Genomic DNA, 20784 nt, shown 5'->3' with positions numbered 1-20784 from the left:
TTAATAAATCAGAAACTGGTTCAAGTATAAAAAGAACAAAATATAAATAAAAATATATTTTAAACCAAATTTGGACAGAAATTTCCTTATTTATATCAGCTCTTTACTCCTAACCAGTCATTTGTTAATTTTGGCTTAGTTCCTTTTCTCAAAAAAGGAAATCACCTAAACATCAAGCTATCATTTGTGAATTATTTTAATTCACTTATAATGAGATTAGTATAGGCTTGAAGCATACTTTATTGGTCTCTAATTAACACATAACAAACCATCCAAACTCTTCCAATACTTAACATCCTGATGTTACCTTAGTTTCTATTACCATAATTTAACAACCTTAGAAGAGATGAATTGCCATGGAAAATTAAAAGCTCTCTTTCCAGGCTTTAGCCATTTGTTGGCTTTTTTCCTCCCTGCTTACATAAATCTTTAAAAGAGGAAGGTATATTCGATTCATCTCTCATTAAGAATAAAAGAAGGATCTGGTAAATACATCAATTTAAATTAAAAATTCTTCACATCTCCTCTCTAAGCAAACAGATCCTTCTGGTGACGCAACCAGACCCATCCTTGGTGTTAGTGAACCGTTACAAGAAAATCTGATAAATGTGTATATTAAATGCCAGAGTTCTTAAGGACAATTGCACTTGTGTTAGGCTCATGAAGCTTTGCCTTTGATTTTCAAAAGCCAAAGGGTGCTGCTAAGTAAGAACAGGTTACTGTATTTCTCTGAGTACCTCCTGCCTTTCAAATACAGACTCATGGGCAAAGAATTTTGAAGTAAGACAGTCCATCTGCTTATCTCTCTCTCTTTTTTTGGTCATCCAAAAGGACACTCTGAGCTTTTTACAAGAGAACAGACATAAAACCATGTCAGCAATTTATGCCAGAAGGACTCTGGGTCCTTTAGACCATGGGTCCGAAAATGATCATGAATTGGACAAGACCAGCAGATTGAGAGCCTCAGCTGGGACTTCACGGAGTATTGGAACACTGTTTTCCTCCTTCACTTCAAGCGAGACTTTCAGTACTCACGGGAGCCATAGTGCAGGAGGGTGTCCCTAAGGAGCCGGTTAAAATACTTTGCCATTTCTAGGGCTTTTTACAAAGACCTCAAGAGGAATAACAAATTCTGAGAACACCCAAGAGAAAGAAGTGCAAATGCACTGCTGGGCTGCTTTTCACGTTCCATGACATATTATCGTAACAGTTTCTTTCGGGAAAGAAAACTTGATACCAATGAACTTGGTCATTAAAAAGGAAGCTATATGAACCTGCGGACATGGTGTGTAAAGCTATCCTCAGATGCTCACTACCCTAATCTGGGGGTCAAACTGGATGCTGAAAACCTAGGGGCTAGAACTGGAGTCCGTTCTGGAGCACCACAGATGGTTAGTAGTGGTCTTGCTTTGCACAGGGAGAAAAGGAGTTAGAAGATATGCCATCCCTGTGCATCTCCTAAGTCCCGAGTTCTCATTTTCCCCTTAACTCTCTCTGTCTCACTCTTGTGCTTAAAAAAGTCATTCTTTAATGCTCTACATTTTATTCCATGTTTAAAATAATTATTTAATTCTAATTTAGAATGTCTTTCATGAGAATCAAAATGAGCCTTTTTCATGTGGAAACTCTGTGTGGCACTTGGTCCCAACAGGATGAATCGATTCAGCACTGTCCCTTCTTCAAAAAGTAACTACGTAAAAACAGAGAGTAGAATGGTGATTACCAGGGCCTCGGAGGCATGGGAATTGGGGAGATGTCCTTTAAGGGTATGAACTTGCAACTAGTAGATAAATAAGTCTTGGAGATTTAATGCACAGCCTAGTGATTATAGACAACAAGACTATATTGTAAACTTGAAAGTTGCTGAGAGACTAGATCTCAATTGTTCCCACTACAAAAAAAGAAAGAATAATTATGTGACATGATAATAGCATTAGCTAATGCTAAAGTGATAATCATATTGTAATATATACATGGATCAAATCAACTCACATGCCTTACACTTACACAATGTTATATGGTCAATTATATCTCAATAAAAAAGTATCTACACATGACTATGCTTATATTGTATATTCATTATATATCTCTGAATAATTGGAGACGTCCTAGTATGCATCCCTACTTATTTATTAACATTAATAGATTTGAAGTATTTTTAACAAACATTTAATGAATGTATATTGACTCTGAACATGAATCCCATTCTACCCACACCCATCCCCCTGAATAGTCACGTGCTCCCGGACAACCACCTATGTCAAATAAGAAATTTACTTACAAGAGTCTACATAACAAATAATGTTTAATCTGGTATCACTTGCCTATGAAAAACTGATCTTAAATGTTAAAGGTGTCTTGGACCTTCTTCCTGGTAAACTTCAGTTTTTTTCCATTTAAGGTTAAAGCTCCTTCATTAGACAAAGCCGCCAAAATTCTAGGAGTAACGTATCCCCAACACACATACGACCTCCAGTGGAAAACTGCCTTTGAAACAAGGAGACAGACATCTTTGGTGCTATGGGACTTACAAAGGCAAGCATAAAAAATATCTCCCTTCTTAAGCATTTAGTTGAAAGGTCCCTGAAGGTCATATAGGGTGCCTATTTGTTTTGCACTGCCTCTTCTGCATGTGATATATCACGTGGCTCAAACAGATTAGCGCTAAGGGAGAGTTTTGTGGGGTTTTTTTCTGGCTAGATAGATAAGCAAGCCAAACTATTATGACAACTTGATAAATGCAGCTTTTGAAAATGCTTTCTGTTGTAATAATACAGCAAACAACAAGAAGGCACGCGGCCAGGCGTCATCCATCAGTAGGTGAGCTGGAGGGGAACAGACCAGAGCCTGGTGTCACACCAGTTCTTCCTGATCTGCTAGGGGCTCTAATGTGGCCTAAGGACCCAAAAGAAGAGTTGGCCTGAAAGCTGAATTTAAGAAGCAATTTTGAAAAGAAGAAGGGGTAACGGAATCCCACACTGAAAAACGATGCCATAAATTGTTTCTTTGGCATAGGTAATGTATTTTTGTAACATGAGTTTTACAATTCAACACTTCTGCTCTATACTGATCTCTCATTATAAAAAACATTCTGAATGCTGTGCCCGCTTGGAGACTCTGATCTGTGTACACAGAGAGTTACTAAAACTGAATGTGTAGACCAAATCCAGTCTAAATGGAAACCACACAGGTTTAGGAAAAACATTCTAAGATGACATCTTCTCTGTTGTTTGATCTTCTCTTGACCATAGGGAACTGTACTTTTACAGATTCCTGAGCAGCAGCTTAGAGGCTGCAGAGCTGTTCAATTAAAATATAGATACACATGAGGATACTACAGACTGAAGTTTGGAGTTTGGCCTGTGAGTTTCAAATTGGTTTATTTGCTATTATGAGTGTCTGGTATGTTCTAAATTACAACTAGAAAAACCAGTGCCAATTTCTTTTCCCAAACAAGTATGATTTTACATATCTCTGCCTGTTCTTCAAAGACAGACATGCTACAACAAAGCATTGAGTTCTCGCAAATATCGGCTAGGGTTATGACAATGAGGAGGGTGCTCGTGTAATCAAAAGAGAAGAAAGCAAGAACGATGACACTGGAAACCACAGTGATCATGCCCAGCTTCTAATAAAACCAGAAACTGCCCCGAGCAGACTGCTCAGATAATCTAATGAGACAACATACAACACGCAATCTCGAAGTGAAGATGAGCCCCTGGGCAGGACGTTCTGGTTCACAAATTCTGGTGGAATGCTTTCTGATTTACAGTCACTTCACACATTTATTGAGCATCCAATCGGAACCAGTACTAAGCCAAGGCACTGTGAAAGGTACAAAAATGAGGACTCCTCTGACCCTTCTCAAAGCTATCATTTAGTTGTAAAAAAATCCACAAGTCCAAGGAGAACACATATCGGTATAATGTAGCATCAACAGCTAATGGGCGTGGTCTGGATACTAAACATGGAGGTATTAGACAAAGGGACCGACCGATGAGAGACAGAAGTAACTTACAAAGGTGATATCTTAGGAGGGGTGTCCTGTACGGGCCATACAAGTCCCAAGAGGGTGATGGGAGAAAGGAGAATTCAAAACACAACCTTCCCTCCCGGCTCCTGCTTCCTAAAGTACGGCAGTAGGTTACTGGCCCCCATAGTCCATTCGGTCAATTCACCCAGCACTGACTGAGTACCTGCTATGCAAAACAGGAAGACATAAAGAAAAGCAAGATAAAACCTGTGCCCATCGTGCTGACAGTCTAGTGGGGGACAGGGTCTTATAAATAACTATAACACAAGCCAGGCTAGGTAAAAGTGATTAAAAGTGGTGCAAACATAGTGCCTTAGAAACATAGTGAAGTGAGACTTGGGGCCACTGCTGGAGGTTACTTTAAATAACACTGAGGGTTTGTGGGCATGGGCAGTGCGAGGTGTTGTAGGAAGAGGGCTCATCAGGAGAAAAGGCACAGAGTCAGCAGCATGGCCATCAGTTGAAAGGATCAGGACACAGGCCTGCAGCCACCCAGGATACTTTTCACTTTTAGAAAATGTATTTTTGGTTACTTGCTTTTCTCGTTTGCAGTCCCTCCGTGTGATCTCTGAGCTCCAGTGCCCAGTGAAGCATGGTTTACTGTTAGCATGCCACAAGCATTTATTGAGAAGTGCAAGGAAGGAAGGAAGGAAGGAGGGAGGGAAGGAAGGAAGGAAGGAGTAGAACAGAAGGAAATGCTATAAGGATGATTTCAGGTTGCAAAGGATTTTTGGCCTCATATTTGCTCCAATTTTTGAACCTGAAACCCAATTAAAATCTTTCTACAATAAACCAAAGAGGAAAAGTTTAAAACGAAACTAAATAGCTACCAAAGGAAAGAAACTTTGGCTCTTTTCTACGGACATGTTTATTTTCACATATTTACTCAAAGTTGTATTTGTCACTGCAATGAATTTGTTCCCTCTGAAAGAGAGTGAGGGGTGGGGGCCCTGGGGATTGCTGCCTTTGGCTAGAGATCCACCAGCAGGAAGGACATGTACTTTATAACACATACACACATGCCATAAGATTTGCAAATGATCTTACATTTGCTCCGGACGTGTACTTTATAACACATACACACATGCCATAAGATTTGCAAATGATCTTACATTTGCTCAGTAGCCAAAAGAGGCAAAGAATGAGAATAAAAACAAATGTGTTTTAGCAACATCAAGTCCAACTTTTCCATCTTCCCCATGAGGAAAATGTGTATTATGAAACTCTAGGACTCTCACAATCTCACCCCATACAGCCCTGGAACTGGGAATTTATGAATTATTTTGGCTAGAGACAAAAGTTCTTCAATCTGCCCGTATCACCCAGATGTCCACTACAAAATGAGGGCCTGGAGAATCATAACATTTTTCTTTAAAACCATTCATATGCAGAGCAGTTTTAGACTCCTCTTCCTCTCTAACAGCAAAATGGGTGGCACATTCGATTTGGAGTTGAAGGGCGCCTTAGACATTCTTTCAATATAAACATTTATTGAACACCTATTCTGTTCCAGGCACTGTCCACTTGACATCGTAGATGAGCCCCACCTAAATCCCAGAGAAACTGAGAACCTAATCGTACGTCACACAGCTAGAAAAGAGTGGGGTCAGTATTCAAAATTAGTAGTTTGATTAAAAAAAAAGGGATAATCCACAAAATAGGATAAAGTTTCTATCAGAGGCAATGAAACACACGGTTTTTCTTAAGAGTCAGGTTCCCAAATAGGTGACTGTTTCCCATAGGAAAGGATCTCTATCTTGACTAATGAGTCCTACCCCAAAGCCAAGGTAGAGCTTGGCCCTGAAGCTATTTGAGCTTGGCATGTGTAGTTACGGGCTTCAGCTGATGATCACACATAAATAGGATGTTACTTAGCGTTCTATACTTATTTTTTTCTGTCTCTAGGTAAAGTATCCATTCCCCAATGTATGTAATTCTGGTATCTTTTTTTTCCCTCTTAATATCTTGTGTTCTTTTATTTCACTCTCTCTCTCTCTCTCGCTCTCACAAACACACACGCACGCACACACGCAGGCGCACACCCTTTCGTCCCTTTATCCCGCACCCCCCTTCCCCAGTGGTTGAAACTAAGCAAAACAGAGTTAGATAAACTCCTCTCTTCTATTGTACTGATACAAACTGGGATCAAACAGACGAAATAGAATTCAAGGAAGTCTTTCTTTTTTTAGGGGGACAGGGAAAATGACAGATGCTGAATTGAAGGTGGAAAGTTAAACTCTATGGTTAAGAAATTTAATGAAATTGAGGGGAAGCTGATCTCAGAGAATTTGCATAAACCACCCCAGTCACTGGGAACTAACTTAGTTAGTCACTAACAACCTGGAGGTTTAAAGGGTCATATCTATAAGCTTAATAATGGAATGGAAGAAAATTTCAGAAATCATGAAGTCTATTCACCACTTAGGGCAAGGTTGATCTTGAGTACTACTAGACAAGTGGAGAACTACACAGAAAGGTTATTGCTGTAGCTCACAGGAGTACAGAGGAAATCACTACTTTTATTGTCCTGACATGCTGGTGTCCATGACTTTTCCTCCCACACTGCAGATTAAGTCATTCTATAAAAACCTGAAGGAGGAAGTTAAACATAAAGAAATCTCTTTATCAGAAAATATCTTCTTTTCTTCATAACCCCAACCTCTAAATTCTCAGAAAGCTGGAGACAAACGTCATCATTTCACTATCATGCCCTCCAATAGAGCAGCAATTCTAACACTGGATACACATTAAAGTCACTTGGAGAGCCTTTACAAAATTACTGATGGCAGGGCTCCAACCCCAGAGATCCTAATTTAATTGGTCTTCAGTGGAGTCCAGATATTTGTATTTTTTATAAAGCTTTCCAGGTGACTCTAAAGTACAGCCGGGGTTAAGAACCAGCGCTACAGATGTATTACCTATTTACAGAACTGGGGGAAATTCTCTTAGTTCTTAAAATATCTTGCAACTATAATCAGTGGAAACTCAATATAATCAGTAGAAACTTAATAATATGATAAATTCCCAACAGCAAATTCTTGTCCCTTGGGCTTTATATCCTTAGTTACACCTAGAAATTTGCCTAATACATAGTAGATGTTCAATAAATATTTATTAAATGAAAGCATGAAAACTGAGATTCAGTCTTAAAGATCATATGTTTCTGAGAATTTATTCATTTTTTCTAGGTTATCCTATTTTTTGGCATATAATGGTTCATAATAGTCTCTATCACCCTTTTAATTTCTGAAGCATCCATTGTAATATCTCCTCTTTCATTTCTGATTTTATTTATTTGCAGCTTCTCCCTTTTTTTCCCCTCAGTCTGGCTAAGGTTTTGTCAATTTCATCTTTTCAAAAAACAAACTCTCAGTTTAGTTGATCTTTTCGATTGTTTTTCTATTCTCTATTTGATTTATTTTTGCCCTAGTTGTTATTATTTCTTTCCTCTGCTAACTGTGGGCTTAGTTTGTTCTCCTTTTTCTAGTTCAGGCCAATAACAAACAAAAATATTGAAGTGGTAATCTAAAACTTCCTGACAAAGAAAAGCCCAGGACCAGATGGCTTCACAGGTGAATTCTACCAAATATTTTAAAAATAATTAATGCCAATCTTTCTTAAACTCTTCCAAAAAAACAGAAGAGGGAATACTTTCAAACTCAGAACCTGAACAAGAAAAACAAAGCTGGAGGCATCACATTTCCTGATTTCAAACTATATTACAAAGTTATAGTCATCAATATACTATGTTACTGGGACAGAAACAGGCATATAGACCAATGGAACAGAATAAAGAGCCTGGAAATATACCTGTGCTTATACAGTCAACTAATATTTGACAAGGTGCCAAGAACACACAATGGTGAAAAGATAGTCTCTTCAATAAATGGTATTAGGAAAACTGGATAGCCACATGCAGAAGAATTAAACTGTACCCTTATCTCGCACCAAGTACCAAAAATTAACTCAAAATAGATGAAAGACTTAAATATAAGTCTTTAAACTGTAAAACTACTAGAAGAAAACATAGGAAAAAAGCGCCTTGACACTGGTCTTAGCAACAATTCTTTGGTCATGACAGCAAAAGCACAGGCAACTAAGACAAAATTTGACAAGTGAAGTTGCATCAAGCTAAAAAGCTTCTGTACAGCAAAGGAAACAATCAACAGAGTGAAAAGCCAACCTACCTAGTAGAAGAAAATATTTGCAAACCATATGTCTGACAAGGGGTTAATATCCAAAATACAGTTTTTAAAAACTCATATAACTCAAGAGTAAAAAAAAAAAATCCCAAATAACCCAATTTTAAAAATGGCCAGAGGACCTCGATAGACATTTCTCAAAAAAACACATACAAGGGGCCAAAAGATACATGAAAAGATCTTCACCATCACTACCATCAGGGAAATGCAAATCAAAACCACAAGGAGATATCCCTCACATCTGTTAGAATGGTTATCATCAAAAAGATAAGTGGGAGAGGATGTAGAGAAAAGGGAGCCTTATGTACTGGTGATGGAAACGTAAATTGGTAAAGGCATTATGAAAAGCAGTATGGGGATTCCTCAAAAAATTAAAAATAACTAGTATATGACCCAGCAATTTCACTACTGGGTATATACCCAAAGGAAATGAAATCTGGGTCTCGAATAGGTATATACCTGTGTTCATTGTAGCATCATTCATAACATAGCCAAGATATGAAAACAACTTAAAGGTCCCTTGATGAATGAATGGATAAGGAAAATGTGGTATGTACATACAATGGGGTATTATCTAGTCTTAACAAAATGGGAATCCTGCCATTTGTGACAACATAGATGAACCTGAAGGACATCATGCTGAGTGAAATAAGCCAGACACAGAGAGGCAAATACTGAATTACCTTGCTTACATGTGGGATCTAAAATAGTAAAACTCATAGAAGCAGAGAGCAGAACAGTGGTTGCCAGGTGCAGAGGAGAGGGCGGAAATGAGGAGATGTTGGTCAAAGGGGACAATGTTTCAGTTATGCAAGATGAATGAGTTCTGAAGACCTAAAGTACAGCATGGTAATGACAGTTAACAATGCTGTATTGCATACTTGAAATTTGCTAAGAACATAGATCTTAAATCTTCTCAACACACACACACACACACACACACACACACACACACACACTAACTATGGAGATGGGACGGATATGTTACTTAGCTTGATTGTGGTGATCTTTTCACAATGTATACGTTTATCAAAACATCAAGTTGTACACCTTGAATATATATTATTTTTACATGTTAAAGATCCTCAATAAAGTAGTTTAAAAAAAAGAAAACTGAGTAGAAATAAAAAACTTCAGAAAAGCTACTGAACAAACCAAAGAAGGAATTTTTAAATAAACAGAAAAAGACGGCCAAGAGTTATAGATTCCCAATATGGCTAGTAAAGGTTATGGACACTAAACACATTTCCACCATCTTTTATTTCAACAAACAGGTTTATGGGACAAACCAGGCCATAAATTGGTCCCAAACATTCAGTCATTGGCCTTAGTGTATTTTCCTCCTGAAAGAACATCAGATCTTGGAACAAAACATCCCTCTAAGATATATGACCTGGAATATTAGAAGTCCTGGTAATACATTTAGAATAGGCTTTGACCCAAAAAGTTAAATGAAGGCAACTGCAAACTCTTAAACATATATCCAAAAATGTGAAATCTCCTCTAACACAATGAAAAGAAAACCTCATATAAATGACATGACTAGTCGGACTCATTCTGAACTTGTATATCTTTCTGTTAAACAAACCTCAAACATTTCCAAGGAAAACAAGGCTGATAACACACAACATTTGATGAAGAATAACAGATAAATCTTGCTTTGGGGCTCACTTGTGCTGGAAGTCCTAAAACCTCTTAAGTCTTGTGAACCTTAATTGGATGTTATGACAGAGATGAGGTGACTTTAAAAGAAAAAACATCTGTTTAAGAAGCCAAATCTTAACATTAAATTTTTCCTTTTGGTATTTATTATTATACACCAAATCTTAAAATATTTCTTTCAGTATTTATTGTTATACAGTGTATAAATTATTTGCTAATTAAAGCTTATATTCATGTAAGTATCAATATTATTATGGGAGAAAAATTGTATTTGCAATTAAAAAAAAATCAGAGGAGTTAGCTTATTTTCCCTTAGCACAATTATTATGAAATGACAAGTTTGAATAATCTTCCCCATTCCTGTGAGATAATCTTCCTTGGGATATTTATTTTAATTTTTTTGCACTTATATTGATAACATTCTGGCAGCCACATCCCTTTGGAATAATATCACAATCTTAACTTTTTTAGGCACCTCTATAGTGTGATGATTTTTATCTCTTGTTCATCTAATAATTTTGTTCAACTCAAAAAATTTTTATTCAACTCAAGAATTCAATTCAAAATTTATTAACTTTTTACAATGTTTTCATCCTTTATAGGTTTGCCTCTTTTTTTTTTGTTATTTGGATATCTATGAAGTCAACAAGTATTTCATTTAATCAGTTGGGATTTAACAAAATATTCGTACTGTTAATGTATTAAATACCTATTGTATTAATTTATTAATCCATAGTATTAATTAGTCTGGAGATTAATCTGGCATTTCAGAAAGTGAAAAAAGGTCATAAAAGACCTTTAAATCTTCTTCAGCCACCAATGCAAAGGCTGACACTACACTTAAGAGTATCAGCTGACTCACTGCTATCTTTTTTTTTTCCTAAAAGATATCTGCACCACCATGTTCAGTGCAGCATTATTATTTTTTTAAACATCTTTATTGGAGTATCATCGCTGTACAATGTTGTGTTAATTTCTGCTGTATAACAAAGTGAATCAGCTATACATATACATATATCCCCATATCTCCTCCCTCTCGCGTCTCCCTCCCACCCTCCCTATCCCACACCTCTAGGTGGTCACAAAGCACAGAGCTGATCTCCCTGTGCTATGCGGCTGCTTCCCACTAGCTATCTATTTTACATTTGATAGTATATATAAGTCCATGCCACTCTCTCACTTCGTCCCAGCTTACTCGTCCTCCTCCCTGTGTCCTCAAGTCCATTCTCTACGTCTGCATCTTTATTCCTGTCCTGCCCCTCGGTTCTTCAGAACCATTTTCTTTTATTTTAGATTCCATATATATGTGTTAGCATACGGTATTTGTTTTTCTCTTTCTGACTTACTTCACTCTGTATGACAGACTCTAGGTCCATCCACCTCACTACAAATAACTCAATTTCATTTCTTTTTATGTCTGAGTAAATGAGCTGCAGTTTACACCTTTGACCTTGATCTTGGCACAGACCTAATACAGGGGTACATGTGATGTTAGACACATTATTCTTAAGTGCCTTACGCATCTGGAACTCCTTTCAGGCAAAAAGCTAAATGACCTGGCTGAAGACAAACCTAGAGCTCTCAGAGACACATCTTCAGTATCAAGTTTTTCAAAAATATGCTTAAGTCATTTACGTTGCAGAAGGATCATTTCCACTAAACAACACACCATACGAGGTCAACCAGACAAATGAATTTGCTAAAAGTATGATTTCAGAGTATTTAGTGGGAGAGGTGGAAAACTGGAGAGAGAAGCAGCAGCTTCTCAAGGTAGTTGGTACATTGTTTAATTCATGTGTAATAAAACAAAGGACCATCATAAAGTACAAGTAGGTAGAGTCTGTTTTTTAATTAAAAAAAATCAAAGCAGACATTATATACCACTTGGTGATTAGCAACAATTGCATTATCAGAGTTACTCAATGAAATCTAATGGAATCTTACAGAAATTATCAAAAGTTGTAGAAAAAATTTTATACAGTGCCTTCCTTTATTGCTCAAATCAAATTTGCAGCAAAAGGCAATAATCAATGTTGCAATATCAGAAATTGGGAAAATCAAGCACTGCTTACTTTCTGTGAGCCTAGAAAAAAGACAGAGGAGAAGCCAAGGAAAGGATTCTGCTCAGTATCTCCCTGGGTCAGGACTGTTTTCCCAGCACTAAGTACTGCCAGTTGAGAATGAAGGATTTTATATTTAACGCTTGTTTATATTTTCACTGTGCTTTGCCTCCACTGATTTTTTTTTTCCCCAAAAGATCACTCAGAGAAGATGTTCTATACTCAGGGGATTAACCAAGCCTCCTCCAAGCTCCCAATCCATCAGGGAACATACTTAACTCCAGAAGTTGAGCCACTGTCATCTATTCCATAAAATCTGACTATTTTAGCTTCCATTACAGTTCTATCATATTGGGAATAGAATTATTATCTGATATCAGACCTAAATGTGGCCTGTGAGATCATATCACCAGGGCTAGAAAATGGGCCTGGCAGGTTAACTCAGCAGGTGGATGGGAGTTACTTGGGCTGAACTGGAATGCTGACCATTACATTACAACACACATTCTAGTTACCAGCTGGGCCTCTAAAGACATATACATTCATAACCTCTGACCTTTCCCAAGAGTTATAAGGTGACTAAATTGAATTTGGATGCCTAAATATGGAGTGGAGAGATGAGAGAAAACTTACTAAGTCCATTAACCATTAGAAATGAATTGCCACAGAAGACCATCCATGGTAGATTGCCAAAATGGTCCCAATTCTTTACCTGCCCTACATCGCATGGCTTTCCTTGTAACATTTTTGCTCTTGCACATCGACTTTGGACTTGGCTAGCTAACTTACTTTGGCCAATGTACATCTTTTAAAAAAATTATGACAGGACTATTTATCTGCTCCCGACATATATTTTGACACCATTCTTCAACAGGACTTGTGTTGTGAAGTGACTTTATGCTGAACTGTACTGATTCTGGTTCTCTTGAGAAAAACAACACATAGGTTGATTCAGCTGTGCAGTCACTTCTTTTATTATTTCTTTATGTTCTTACCAGATCTGAAAATGCCATCTGTTTGAAGATTTTTTTTCTTTTTCTTCAAATCCCTAAAGAATAGGTGGTCCACTTCTCTCCCCATTCTTTTTTTACTTCCTATCCACACCAGCATGAGTTTACTGAATGTGTTTTTTCAATATTTGAGAGTCAAATAGAGACATATATACATTCATAATTTTAGAATTTACATTCTACTTTTTCAGTTCATTATAAATAGATGACAGCCCTGACCCAAGTAGATGACACTGATACCTCCCATAGTATCTTAGTAAAATCCTAACGACTGGAGCCTTAATTTACTAGGTGACAAAAATGGTAGTTTTGAATATCACAGAACATCAATATTTGATGATTTTCCAGACGACAGACTTTCACTTGTGGTTTTAATTCATTCCTGAAGTTGTTTCTCACTCAGTACAAGGTTTTCACATCACTGAGCCAATGTGAAAGTTCCCATACATTTCTTACCAGCTTTGTGAGACACATGTTTTGGTTCATCCCTACAGAATATTCAAGCATGCTTACTTGGGCAAACTACATAATAGGAACATTCCAAATTTGTACCTTTTGGCTTTACTGATGTGTGTTTATTATCAGTTACGGCCCAAAGTGCTATCACCATGTAGCATCATGTAGTACAGATTTAGGAAGTTTTTGATATTCATGATTAAGAGAACAGGTGGATCATTACGATGAAAGGTCTATTCTTTCTTATCGGTTCACAGATCTGGTTTGATATGAAGCTGGCCTCCAATGAAGACAGACAAACTCGCTAGTGGATTCAACCAACAGACTGATCTTCAGTGTAGACTCAAACACCAGAATGGCTAAATACCAGAATTGATCTGGTATCTTTCAAGATATGCCCATTGGCCATTTTCCCCCTGGGTATGTTATTTCCACTGGGGCCTCTCTGGAACCAAAACGATATCTAGTTATCAATGGATTCAGTGAGGAAACATCTATTGAGCTCTTAATATCTCTCAGACCCTGTGCAGACCTGGGGGATACAGAAAAAAGTAAGACCTGGACCCTGATTTCAAGAAATTCTCACTCTTATTAGAATAAGTTGACATTTTCCTGAAACTGTATCTCACCACTTTCTGCTGTTCATGTAAAGTCTAGACGAATCAGCAGATGAATAATCTTTCCTTCTTCTGTTTCATGTTTTGTTTATAATATATAGTAATTTTGATCAAACCTCTTCCTTGCCACATATAACACTTTTCACTGTCGAATAAAATCTTTCATTAAAAAAATATTACCATAGTACTTTGTATTTTATAGTTTGGAGAAAAATCTAGTCATAGACCACACAGTTCAAGAAGCACTTTTGAATTATTATTATTATTCTAAGTAAAGACTTTCCATTCTAACACCTCCAGCCTTTTCCTTCCAGCTTAGGAGCTGTTAGCCACTCTCACTTCCCTTTTCATCATCTCTCCCAGTGTTCATGCCCCAATTTCCACTGCAGTTTCTATTCTTCCAAATCTCGTAATATGTAAAACTCATCATTCAGGAAACTGAATGACCTTGGGGAACTTCTGGTCATTATAACATCTAAAGAAACCAAATCAATATATCCTTCATTTGCAAACTACTTGGTAACACTGGAATCCAACATAATATGCTATTAACGTTAACGTAAATATTTTTGTTATTATTGTCACCATAATTAAGACGGTACCAAAAGTATAATATGTTATGGAGCTATAGATGCTAGATCCATTTCTAATAATAAATTTTCCTTCCAGTTCTAACATGAAAACAGACAAGAAAATTTGCTTGGTGAATGAGATAAATTCTATGTTGCTTATCATATAAGAATATCTAAATACTTAGCTGGAGATGGTCATATTTAATTCTTTGCACCTTCCTTTCATTCCTTCATCTGGATTTGTGTGCAACAAAATGCTCTGCATTTCTCCAAAAGTATGCCTCCAACCTGCTCCCTCGGGGCCTTGCAAAAGCTCCAGGTTGTGGGTTCAGGACTTACTTGCTGCTGAGGCAGCGCCTCAGCGAGTAGGAGGCCCCTCCACCGCAGGTGCGTGAGCACTCACTCCACGGGCCCCAGGCGTCCCACAGGCCATCCCGGTCCTCCTCAGAGCGTGCGGTCCTGGAGCTCTGTGAGGAACGAGAGGATGGTCAGTATGAGTCCTCAGTGAACGGGGAAATGTGTGCCCTAAAGCGTGGGTGGTCTGTGTGTCTGTACATGCTGGCCTTGCTGAGGATGAAGATGGGCTCAGATTCTCAGATTCTTTCCAATTTAATACTGTGCATATGTTTAGGGAGAGGGATATTTGAGTTCAAGGACCCTGGGCTGTGACTGAAAAGGGCAAGGGACTGCATTTATGGGAGTGAACAGAAAAAGGTGTCCAGAAATAAGAATCTGGGTCAGAGGAAGATAGATTGCACTGAAGTCACAGTTTTGCCCAGGGTTCATGAGTCTACTCTTTTGTTGCTTTGTGAAGAGAGAAGCTGCACTCAGAGATGTTTCTGCTCTGAGAAGACTGACACGTGCATACCAGCACTGCTTTCCAAAATTTAACGTTTTATACAACTGACTTTTCTTTAAATGAAGCAGCATCATTCCTAGTTTTCAGATGTGTTAATGAGAATAATTGCATGAAGTAACTTCAGTAATGCAAGGATTGGCTCCAGACAGACAGATTTGCTTGTTATTGACAGACTCCCTAGTGAAATCTGCATTTACTCTAAGGAAAATTTTTATGTGTAGGTCTCCATGTAGTGCTTCACATTTCTTAGAAGAGTTAAAGAGAAAATTTGTGCCAGTTACATAATAGAATAATAATAATAATAGTTAATAGAACAGGTTCTGAAGTTAGAAACTGCCTGGGTGGGCTTCCCTGTGGGCGCAGTGGTTGAGAGTCCGCCTGCCGATGCAGGGGACGCGGGTCCGTGTCCCAGTCCGGTAAGATCCCACATGCCGTGGAGCAGCTAGGCTCGTGAGTCATGGCCACTGGGCCTGCGCATCCAGAGCCTGTGCTCCGCAACGGGAGAGGCCACAACAGTGAGAGGCCCGCGTACCGCAAAAAAAAAAAAAAGAAAAAAGAAACTGCCTGGGTTTGGATATGGATTGTTTTTTAAGTAATTATATGTCCTTGTACAAGTAACTTACCACCTCTTTACACTTCAATTTCCCTTTCTACAAGATGGGGATAATATTATAACCATGACACTACATCCATATGTGTGCGTGCACACCCACACACACACTGTAGAAAGACTAGTTATACAAACTAAACTTAGGACTAGTTTCAGAGTAAATCACAAATAAATATTACCTATAATTATTATGTTATTATAAATTGAGAATGTGTCACATATGTACGTTCACAGTTGTATTAGTCTACTCATGTTGCCGTAACAAAATACCAGCCTGGGTGTTTTAAACAATAAAAATTAATTTTTCCACAGTTCTGGAGTCAAAGTCCGAGACCAGGATGCCAGCATGGTTGGCTCCCAGTGAAGACTTTCCCTTTGGGTTGCAGATGGCTTCTTTGTCACTATGTGGTCACATGACCTCCACTTTATGTGAGTAAGAGAGGGAGAGCAAGCTCACTGGTGTCTCTTGTTAGAAGGGCACTAATCTCATCATAAGGGCCCCACCCTCACCACCTCATCTAACCCTAATTATCTCCTAAAGGCTCCATCTTCAAATAACATCACATTGGGCAGGAGGGCTTCAACATATGAATTTGGGGGGGATATAACTCAGCCCATGGCAAGAGTTCTACAAGTAGCTAGTGTAAACTGTGGCCAAGTTACTTTACTGAATAAACCAAGTGACACCCGTATAGTAAAGGTGGTATCGCTCCATGTCAATAACATACACTTGACAAATGTTAAAATTTCAAAACTATTTATATTTGGAAAAAGCAAACTGTAAAGAAAATGTGCATGACAGGCAATATGACGGTTCATCTTCAGTTTTTTCTCTAAGGAGAGAGCATAGGCAGTGTATAATACTGGAAGAGCATGGAATACAGAGGCGACAGGCGGGTAACCTCTTATAAAGCATTGTGAGAACTTGAGATGATGCAAGTAAAATGACCAGCATATAGTAGGCTCCATAAATGGTAGCTCTTAAAGACTTTCCCACGCCCTATCTAGTTATACTCAAGGCTATATCATCCAATTAGGAGGAGCTCCTGAAAAAGAAAAGCACATTGTTTCACCCCTAGAAAACTATTTATTTTGCAGTAATGGGATTCTTTATAAAGATGTTGCTATGGGGCTCATCTGTCAAATTGACTACTCCTTGGAACTTTTACTGCCGGTATAAATGGAGCCACAAACCTGGCTTTAGAGTATTATATCAAGGATTGCCTAGCTGGTGCATGCTATACTTAGAGTCCTAAATCATTTGAAATGAGCAGTGGGATAGATAGTGGTTAGAAGTAGGGACTACAGACGTACTCAGCCTGGAGTGGAATATTGGCTCCAGAGCCTCCCAGCTGTGATGTTCTCGTGCTTCACTTTTCTTATCATAGAATGGAGATAATAAAACTATCTACGTCACTGAGACATTGTGAGGATTAAAATAGTTCATATATAAAAAGCACATAAGACAGAAATAATCCAAATGTCCGTGGGGGGATGAATGGATAAACAAAATACGCTATGGTCATACAATGGAATATTATTCAGCCTTAAAAAGAAAGGAAATTCTGACACATGCTACAACATGGGTAAACCGAGGACATTATGCTAAGTGAAGTAAACTAGATACAAAAGGATGAGTATTATATGATTTCACTTACAGGAGGTACCTAGAGTAGTCAAATTCATAAAGACAGAAAGTCGAATGGTTGCTAGGGGTTGGGGGGAGGGGGGAATGGGGAGTTATTGTTTAATGGGTACAGAATTTCAATTTGGTAAGAAGAAAATAATTCTGGAGATCGATGGTGGTGATGGCCACATATCAATGTGAATGTGTTTACTGCCACTGAACTGTACACTTAAAAGTGAGTAAGAGTATATTTTATGTTATATATACTATGCCATAATAAAAACAAATACATATGCACATTTTAAAAAGCTCATAGGGCCTAAATAATAAATACTATGTAAGCATTTGAAGCTATTATTAACATTATTATTTAATATTACTTATTAACAACATGGGTAGCAGTGCTTTTTTTTTTTCTGCTGAGCTTAGTTGAAACACTGCACTATGTAAGGTTCATCTTTCTTAAAACCCTGACTTTCCCGCAGCAGAACCTTCCGGTCTCCTGCCACAGGACACTGACCTGGTGATATGACCTGCCAGGAGCTTGAGGTTCCTATAAAGTGCAGCATTGAATAGGAAACAGAAACACATTGGTTACCCCCAAACTTGGCCTTTCTAAAGGAAGTATTTACTGAGCTCCAAAGCCTGGTTTTTAGGGTTAATAAAGCCAATCTCTAATCACAGCAATACGGGGTATTCTGTTTCCAAGCTTAATAGGCTAGTGAGGGAGGAAAGACCCTTTGCCATTTAAATATACATACCGAGTCTCTTGCTCACCCAGTAAATTCATTCCTCAGATTTTTAAAAAGTTTATTGTGCACCTCCTGGCTCCCGTTTTGTTTGCTCTGTGTGACTGGAAGATGGTTCTGTTGAGAGAGTATTTGCCTGATGCAGTAATTATTTCCGTGACACACATGCATTGTACAATGCAATTTCCCTTATTCTATTAAAATTCAATCTGACTGAGATGAAAACCAGCAACACAAATGCTAGCCTGCATGAAGTAATTAAACTAAGCAAGATGAGTGATTACAAATTATGATACTATCCAATTACTACAACTGAAAAAAAAATTCCACATGCGGCATTCACATGTGAACTCTACTTCCATGTGAGGTAAGAACACCAGAATGCCAAATCCTGCAGCAGTTTCTCTCTGGCAGCTCTCTGGATATTTAGGAAATAATGTATGGCTGAGATTTGGTTCTTCTAGAGAAGCAAATTGTTTCAAACTCTGTGCTAAAGTTGCTTGATATTTTTCACGTGCTATGTCTGGAGAGGCACTAAAATGGCTCTAAGGTGAGGGTTCACTGACTAAACATCTTACCTCATCACCAGTTACAAGTTTCCACACAACTAGACATACTAGGTGCCCACATTTCTCTGAAGGACATTGCACACTAGCCCAGAAGAAAGTCATGGACCTATTCCTTAAACTGGAACGAACTCCAACTTTTCTTTTAACCAGCAGAATAAACATAATTCATTTCAACTGAATTCATGTTTAATGTTAGAGAAAGTAATTTTTCTCCTCTTTGTGCCAGATTTTTACATCTATAACCAGAAATGACATTTCAGCAATGCCTTGCAGGTCATTTAAGACATAGAAGCATTTGCTTATTACAGTTGTTAAGAGGGCCTTTATTATAAATAACTTTCATACTTAGTCCAGGTGGGACTCATGTTTATTACTCTCTTATTGTGGAATGTGCATTCCGCTTCACTTCAAAGTAGCATTTTTTAAAAAGTGTAAACTTTGAATTGCATGTAGGAAGAAAAACTGAAGCAGAAGAAAACAGGAATAGATAATGAGTTGCCTAGAGGCCATGCTGATTGCTTCTGAAACCAAAATTCTAAGCTTTCCCATTACATCCCCACCAATGTTTCTTGATTTGATTCCCATCACATAAACCTAATATTTTAATGTCAACATCTCAGAAACAAGGTCATGAATGTTATAAAAACACAGTGATCAAGAGATTATTCCTGACCACTGCTAGAAATATCAGCAACAGTGTCAGGTGAGATGATGGTCTTTAGCTACTAATTGACAGAGGACAGAAGTGCAACCATTAAATTCTGTTTGTAAGCCAGGATTCCACCAATAGGAGGTTTATCAGAAAAGGTCAAAACTGCATCTAATATTGAACTTGAGGGGAAAGCCCATTTGAAATTTCCTTCTTAGTATAGCACTTACGTTTTTCTGTAGTCACTGGCTGGGTTAGAATGGATAACTGGCACCTCCTCTGAGTTGACATTTCAGAAATCTAGCGAACACTGAGAGGAGAAAGGCCTGAGTCTTGGTTCTACAATCCTACGAAAATCAAATACTTCCCATGAGTTATTCAATTTAGAAAAAGTCTAGCTATTTCTAGATCTTTCGTGCCACACGATGACCTCTGAATATAGCACTGATGACGACTCCTAAATCAACTACAGTTGACCCTTTAACACTTGGGGGTGAAGGGTGCTGACCTGCACTCAGTTGAAAATCTAGGGTAACTCATGGCCGGCCCTCTCTACCCGCAGTTCCTCCATATCCACAGGCCATGTAGAGCTGCAGTCTTTACTATTGAAAAAATCTGATATAAGTGGAGCCACGCACTTCAAACCTGAGTTGTTTATGGGTCAACTGTAGTTTCGTTTTAGAAAATTCAGCCATCAACTTCTCAGTTTCCATCCACCCTTGTTCCTGGTCAGTTAAGTGACTCTAAGCCTCAGTCCATGCCAACTGCATGGAATATAGACTGTGGCCGACATCACTGTATACATCCTAGCAATATTCGAAGATTAGAAGAGCTTCTCTAAATCCATCAACCTCAGAATGGTGTCATTTTCTCGCTATTACTGCTTATCTAAACATGGTTTTCATCTGATCATTTTGTGGTTAATTTCAGAGGCAATTGCAGCAACCAAGTCTCAGGTGAACAGCTTTAAGCCTGACAGCTACAAGTAATTAACACAGAGTAATCACATGAAGCAAGTTTCCCTGCACCTCACAGCCCAATAGACACTTAACCTCAGAATGACCTCCTATGTACTTCCTTAGCCAGAACCCTCTTCCACTGGAACCTGA

At 38.2% G+C, this 20784-nt stretch overlaps 1 protein-coding gene across 2 annotated transcripts in view; it reads right to left on the bottom strand.

Moving 5' to 3' along the window:
• Positions 1 to 20784, bottom strand: part of ADAMTSL1 (ADAMTS like 1) — a 1031718-nt gene that overhangs the window by 423446 nt on the left and 587488 nt on the right. For both annotated transcript variants that reach the window (XM_060155110.1, XM_060155111.1), the window contains one exon: positions 14952 to 15079. In XM_060155110.1, coding sequence (XP_060011093.1) covers positions 14952 to 15079 — 128 coding nt within the window. The remainder of the gene's footprint in view (positions 1 to 14951; positions 15080 to 20784) is intronic.

The sequence above is a fragment of the Lagenorhynchus albirostris genome, chromosome 7 (genome assembly GCF_949774975.1).
Source record: "Lagenorhynchus albirostris chromosome 7, mLagAlb1.1, whole genome shotgun sequence".
NCBI classification, from domain to species: domain Eukaryota; kingdom Metazoa; phylum Chordata; class Mammalia; order Artiodactyla; family Delphinidae; genus Lagenorhynchus; species Lagenorhynchus albirostris.
This window is presented reverse-complemented; position numbering and strand designations above follow the sequence as displayed.